This window comes from Natrix helvetica (genome assembly GCF_964273705.1).
Source record: "Natrix helvetica genome assembly, chromosome: 3".
NCBI lineage: Eukaryota > Metazoa > Chordata > Lepidosauria > Squamata > Natricidae > Natrix > Natrix helvetica.
Genome location: NC_138549.1, coordinates 129082056 through 129089588, shown reverse-complemented (window position 1 = coordinate 129089588; position 7533 = coordinate 129082056). Strand labels below are relative to the sequence as shown.

The window sequence follows — 7533 nt, the reverse complement described above, 5'->3', positions numbered from 1 at the left end:
AGTTGAGGACTACCTGTATATCATATAGCCCAGGGGTGTCCAAACTTGGGAACTTTAAGACTTGTGGACTTCAACTTCCAGAATTCCCCAGCCAGCATAGCTGGCTGGGGAATTCTGGGAGTTGAAGTCCTCAAGTCTTAAAGTTCCCAAGTTTGGACACCCCTGATATAGCCTGCCTTTTCAAGGAGGCATAGTCAATTCAGTGTTTGAAATTAGCACTATTCTATGCCATTTTTGAAGGGTAGGAGCCTAACTTGATGCACCAAAAAGACTTCATTTTGTTGCCTTTTCATTAGACGATACAGACTGGCTGCATAAATTTTTTCATTTAGTTGGTTTTCAATTTATTAAAAAATATGGCAGTATTTTATGAAGTCTGCTAAACTGTTGGCTTCTTGAGATTTATGCATGTTAGCAAAACTCCTTCTACAGTAAATCAGTTGAAACACACACCCGTATTGTGTTTACATTTGAGCATGATAACTAGGCAGATCTTCAAAATTATCCTAAATGTTATTTTCCAGCTATGCAACTGTTAGTAGGAGCCAAATTGCTTCTTTTAAATACCTTTGGTTTGAAAAATGTAGGGCATAAAGAGAAGACGTACTAGATTGCGCAAAAAAACACAGTATATTGTAAATCTCTAACTTCTATTGCTATCCATGCTACTTTCTTATTCTGCCAAGCTGTAATAGTCTTGTTTTAAAATGCATGGACAGATTACAGACCATCACACAAAGGGCTTAATCTATAGGTAAATATTCATAGTTTATTAAGCTTCAGGGAACACATGAAGCTGTTTAAGGCATATATGGAAGAATAATGTCACAATAGAATCTGCATCTGGGGAAAACAGGGTTATTGCAGGTTAGGAAATTAGCTTGACTTGAGAGTGTCTTTGATGTGCAACTAATAGAATGTGAGTTCCATGCTGCTGCTTATTTAGCAATGGAAAGAGTGCCTTTAGGCTGACCGAAGGGGCATGAGCAAAGAGGTGTCCCAACATGTATCAGAGACTGTTTCACCTTGAAAATGCAAAGTAGAGACAGGTGGATTCATTTGGGATTTATTCTATGTGCATATGTACTTTTGCATCAAACATATACATCCAGGAAATCCCATAATTTTTCATAGACTTGCAGGTTACTTTTTTTTTGTTTTAGTAGGGGACTGCTTTCCTCTTTTAATTAGCAGTAGGAAAGCCCAGACTGGCTGATCTTCTCTGGTTCCCTTTGTTCCCTTTCCTGTTACATGCAGGATTTGGAGATGGTAATTAATACCATGTGCACGCATTGTGAGGAATGGCTGTTTTTAATAAAAATTAACAACAAATTTTCTCCAATAATTCTTTTCTGAAAAACAGCCATCCAATCCTGTTTTCCTATTCTTGCTTTTTTTTTTTTTTGACAGAGATACAACTTTTCCATTAAACTCTTTGATAGCATGGGTAGAGCACAACTTCATATTGTCGTTTCTACGGGAAGCAGAAATTGAAATACAGAGCTAAAAGTGAGATCTTCAGTCAATGCAACCAATCCTGCCTTTCCCATATGATAGCCTTCACACTGAAGCCTATTATGGAACCATTTTATCTCACAGGAAGAAGCAGCATATACCTTGCTTAGTGAAAAGCATAGGCTAGGGCCTGTCTACAATGATCTCCAATAGAAGTACATGTTCAGAAAAGTTCCTGTTTATAAAACAGTTCATCATTTAAATCAATAACTGATTCTGCAATGTGGTTTTTCATGCTGTTTTAGCAAAGGGGCGTGCCATAATGTGCTCAGCTTTTTAAAATCACCACTCCCTGCTCGAGTTTCCCCCCCATGTTCAGACATTTCTTTTTCTGAGGACAACATCAAATCCTTAAAAAAAAGGATCCCCCTCCCCAAGTCAGCTGTATACATTATTAATGAAGGAAATTGCATTATCTCACAAATCAGACAAAGGGGGTATAGAGGGATGTTTATTTCAGTCCAAGTTCTGAAGCCTGGGGCACAGAATCTCTGCATTCTGCTGTTCAGCTGGTCTCTGGTGGGTTTAGCTCAGATTTCAGCTGCAGTGTGATCACTTCAGCAGTCAGTGCATCTATGCCGTTTGCTAAAGAGATGATGGCACTGGTCGGGTTTGTGTGTTTGGCCTTTGTTGCCCTACCCTGATTGCTTTCTTTTGTTGATGGTGACTCTGCTGACCCATATCAACTTATTTCTTTATTTAGCTGCTGTTGCTTCAATATATAGTGTTATGCCAGGGAATAGATAGCATTTACTGGTGATGTGGCTTCTGAGCTCTCATTGCCTTCTGTCTCATCTTTGTCCTTCTTAACTGTGTACTGGCCAATAAAGGAGCCATCTTCATTGAACTGTCCTTCACCTCCTTCTCCATAGTCCACCAAGCTGTCATCACTTTCTTGTTGCTTTATTGTGCCATCTAAAGATGTCTGACTGCCTTGCAGTGGCTTGTTGTCTTCATCACTGGCATTAAAAGGAAAAGGAGAGAATCAGAAATGAGAAAATGTGGTTTAAAAGGAAAGCATAATATTAGAATTTGAAAGCAATGTCTGAGTGATGATACACAAAAAGGCAACAATTGTGCATAAAGATCTAGGAAAATATGGTGACATCTTTGTAAATACAGATGCGTGGAAAAATTTAGGGGCAAAAAGTAACATTTCTCAAAGAACCTACATAAATTAGGAGAAGGAAGTCCCTCAATGTTATGATAAGGAAAATCATCCTGAAGAACCAAAAGCAAAAATTAGCAAGCCAAATTGGAAAATAATATATCACAGTTCTGAGCCTTCTAGTTTATATAAATCCCATTTCATCAAAGATACACTTTGTCCAAAGTGCACCCACTGACAATTTAAATGAAAGTCTTTCAGCAGATCTAAAGAGGACAAAAATCTTTTTTAAGATTTATTTTGGCCATTTCATATGAAAGCAATTTTTTAAAAAATGATGCAGGCTTGATTTTTTAAAAAAAAGAAGGGAAAAAAAAAGCAACGTCTTAAATCAAATATTATTAATTGTACACCGGGACACTACCAGAAAAGCTCAGATCTGTAGGGGCTAAATTGGAAATTTGGAAAAAAAATGGCAAAGACAAATGATGATCATATTGACACCAGGAAAATTGCATTAATAAATAGCAAGCAAGCTCAACTTAAGGGAATGTTTACCTTTAATTGACATATAATAACATTTCTCTTTGCCACCTCAAGAAAGCTTCTGCAAAATTTGTAAAATGGGTTAACTATTTTGAGTTTTTTTTAAAAAGATGAAAGAATCTCACAGGACTAAGTCTTGTTGATAGTTACGAGTCCTGAGGACAGTGAAGTTTGGATTTGATTGCCAAAATACACTTTAAAGTATACAGAAGTGTGAACAGCACTTCTCTGCAACACTTTAAAGCAGCTACATTTTCCTCAGGGTAGTATAGCTGTCCTCTGCAGGCACCACACAATCTCAGGAAAATATATGGTTACTTTCAGAGTTGCAGACTGATGCCATATCCATGCAATTTCTCTCTTCCAGAGGTATGACCAACACCCCTGCACTCTGTAACACTTTTTGTCTTTAAGTCTGAAGTGCTGAAAGGCTTTACTGGATATTCATGTGAGATGTATTCTTTTAATTGTTTGCAAGTTGTGCAAATATTAATAGGTATACTAATATCCCAAATGACTTTGGTTTCCAGTATTGCCATTTCATTGCTTTTTCTCATCATATTATGTCCAATAGATCTGTTCTATAATATTGAAAGTTGCATCTTGCAAGCTCTGATGTGGTCTGAATTCCCAACAGATGATCATTCTAGGTTACTTGCAGTCCCAGGTACAACGTTCTTTATTGCAATGAGAAGAGGAATTTATTTTCCTTCTGGAAGGAGCCCATGTTGAAAAGTGCGTACATGCTGCTTCTGAATATCTTAGAAAACTGTAAATCTCATGTTTCGCAAACGGGAATTAACATGCTTGTAATGGCACAAGTTAATTTCATTATCAGGGTTTGGGAAGTAATTGAACTTGAGCAAGAGGAGCTTTGAGGCAGAATGGGTTAGCGTTATAAGAAGACATAAAGACAAGAACAGCAAAAGCCACAGATGCTAGATATATTTGTTTTTAAGTTAAAATAAGTATTTTAATAAAATGTAATTGCAATGAAAATTTGCCCCCTCCATATTTAATGGCAGTAAAGTTTTCAAGGGATTTCCTATTTTGATACCCCAAAGGCAGGATTCCAGAGAACCACACAGCAGTGTATGCTGTATGAAGTGTTTTTTGTTTTGGTCTTCTCCCATAAAGTCATCTTGTTCTTGTTTTAGAGGACTGCTATTGAAAAGCAGATGTAAGAAATGCTGTTTGACATGCCGTAAATACTCTGATGTTCTACACATGGATCTCTGGATTGCAAGCCAAACAAGTAACCATATTGCCTTGTTAATACATTAGGAAAATAACTGAATTCAGCCTTTAACGCACAAATACAATGTGCTTATTAGATAAATCTTGCAGCTTATTTAATATATTAAATATAGTCAACCAAGCCACAAGTGAAATTAGTTTAGGAGCATCATGTTCAAGAGTTGCATTACATTGGAAGGAATAATTTGTGAGTGAAAGATCTTCAATCTGAACTTCTGAAACTATTGACTTCTTCTTGACCACACTTCTTTCGTTTTAGCGCCCAGTAAGTGAAATCAGTTATAATTGTTTTTAAAATATGAAGGCCATATCATACCAGTAGCTTACCAGATAATATGGAACTACTCAAAAGCCTGTAACCCAGTAGACCCTTTTTCATGACAGTAATCACTATTCAATTGTGCAGTTTCACGCTGCACATATAAATATTAGTCAAGAAAAAGGAATGAAGCTAGGGCCACTGCAATGCCATTGGACATGGTATTTGGTCTGAATCTACAATCAGAATGCAACTCTATGGACACGGGACACCTGAATCTCAGAATAAGAAAGAAATTTCTTTTTAATCTGTTAGATGAAAAGTGTTGGAATGGAAACATGGAAGGGAGTTAGAGATTAGATATGCTTAGAAGTGCTGAAAGAAAGTGTGTGCAAGGGTTTGGGTCATTCCTACCTTTCAAGAGACCTTCATGGTCCATGTAGAAGGATAAGATGAAAAGTACAAGAACAGATGAAAATAAAACAAGGAGAGAAGCAAAAAGAACCTGATCAGAGAGCAAAATAAGATAGGCTTGAAGTTTAGGGATCAACGCCAAATAAATAATAGCAATAGTAATAGTTATTACTTTCTGGAAGGGCTAAGCATCTTAAAGTACCAAATGAAAGCCAATTTAAAACACAAACTGCTAATTGTGTGCAATGACATAAAAAAGGAACTACTTGTTGATAAATGTCAATGATACTCCCTCCTCCCTTCCTAGGTAGTCACCCTCAAAGCTGAGCCATGGTGGCAAGCTCTCATTGCCACTCCAGACATCCTCTCATTTTAGCCATTTAGTCCAACTAAACAAGCCACTATATGTCTGAAGGGTTTAATCAGTCACACTCTTTCAGAGATATAAAAATTTAAAGCATGGTCTTGCAAAAAATATGTCTCCAGGAAAGGTCTCAGCCTTAGATGAAAATGCTCCAAAGAGGAAGGAGGAAGAAAAAGAATTATGGGCTGGAGTTTCGTACATGGAGTTTTAGATGAGGGGAGAAGTAGATATCATAGATCTAGAGGGGAAAGCCCCCCTCCCTTTTTGTATATTTACATAGAAATTTGTTCATATAGAAATAGTGGGAAACAGGAAAAAAGCACATTAGTTGTTTTTTAGAACATTTTCATTGAGCTCTAGTCTAGACAGACTCTCCTTTGAAGAAAACAGGGCTGATTAGCATTATGAGGAGGAAGGGTGCTGAAAATTAAGCAGCAGATCTTATCAGAATATTCCCATCTTCAGAAAATCTGTAGGTGCCAGAAAGTAGTCACAAAAATCACTCGAGTGCAGAAGTACTATGTGAATTCATATGAAATCACTTGCCAACATTCAAGGAACAAAAGAGATTGGGTGAAAATAAGTCTTCTGGCTTTTAATAAGCGTTGCTAAAGTTCTGGTTTCCCTATCACCAGGCCTTGTAGAAAGTAATCCTCCTATTTTCTGTGACTTGAAATTGGTACCGCAACTGAAAATTCCAGGATAAAGCTGATTTGGAGCCTGGTAGAGATAGACTGTATTAAAACATGAAGAGTGAAGGGAGAAGGAAGATTGAACAAATACAATCGGTGTAAGGTTTTAGTTGTTTTCCTTTACTCTCTCTCTTTCTCAAGTCAGATGTTTAGTAGAATGAACACTATTAATGGCTAAAGACTTTATAGCTTATTCCTCTTGTAAGGAGACTATAAGTCTGGCAGCAGAGTAGAAAGAAATGACAGTATATCTCTTAATTATAGCCTGTGGCCATTGGCATGCTCTATGCATGCGCTTTTACAGCTCTGAAGGACATGATCAGAGTGTGTCAGGCATATTTCAGTGAATTAGGAAGAGAACAAATAAAGAAACCATGCCAGCTTATATCCTGTTCACTTTCAAAAGCTATCTGTCACATCTCAATGACTATGAATCTTAATTAGTCACATTTCTCTGTCAGCTAATCATTTTCTCTTTTATTCTGACTTCTTATGTGATTTGTCAGTTCTTTAACATCCTGCATTAAGTTGTGCAGCCATGGTTTGTGGGGAAAAAAAATAACAAAAAACCTTCTTTCTAGGGCGCCAGTGGAAGAAAGTATAATATTTGATATCATAGCTTTTGTCTCTTGCACAAATAAAAAACTAATATTTGTAAAATAAAATGATTCAGCCTGTTCACTTCTATAGATGAATATTCAACTCAGCCCAGATTTTACTGTTAAAGATAGTTTCCTAATAATCAGGACAAACAAAAACAATCACAAGAATACTTTAGTAATCAGTCAACACAGGCAGTCCTAAATGTTGGGAATTGGTTCAATGTCAGTGACCCAAGATTTATTCTGATATAAAATGAAGCTGCAATGTTCTAAATGTCTATGGAGATTCTCAGTCATCCAGGTCATGGTTGTCCCAAAAGTGATTTTTCAAGAGGCAACTGAACTTCCTTGTTTTTTCTTTGAAGACATTTTGCTTCTCATCCAAGAAGCTTCTTCAGCTCTGACTGGATGGTGTTGGAATGGAAGGATTTATATTCCTTGCAGGCAGCTGGTCATTTACATTATATCAGGGGTGTCAAACTCCTGGCCTGCAGGCTGTATGCATCATGCACTTGCCATGCCCATGCCTGGTTTAGGGAAAAAAAGTTGTGAGACGTCATGTGATGCCATGAATTTGACATCCCTGTTTTAGAGAGTTGTTGAGGCCATTTGCATTTTTGTCTGTGTACTCAGGATTATCTGAGTAGTGCAAATGAGTGTGGAGCCTCTTTAGAACTGCTGAAAGACTGTGTTGTGGAGATGTGCACAGACAAAAATCCAAGTGGCCTCAACGACTCTCTAAAAAGAATGTAAATGACCAGCTACCTGCAAGGAAT

The 7533-nt window shown here is 37.2% G+C and overlaps 1 protein-coding gene across 18 annotated transcripts in view; it reads right to left on the bottom strand.

Moving 5' to 3' along the window:
- Positions 1-743: 743 nt before the first annotated feature.
- The window catches only part of NFASC (neurofascin), a 181823-nt gene continuing 175033 nt past the window's right edge, over positions 744-7533 (bottom strand). For 14 of the 18 annotated variants that reach the window (XM_081947820.1, XM_081947818.1, XM_081947819.1 and 11 more), the window contains 2 exons: positions 5100-5111; positions 744-2474 (listed from right to left, as the gene is read on the bottom strand). In XM_081947820.1, coding sequence (XP_081803946.1) covers positions 2243-2474; positions 5100-5111 — 244 coding nt within the window. In that variant the 3' untranslated portion in view covers positions 744-2242. The remainder of the gene's footprint in view (positions 2475-5099; positions 5112-7533) is intronic. The other 4 variants (XM_081947821.1, XM_081947811.1, XM_081947812.1 and 1 more) reach the window with 1 other exon arrangement.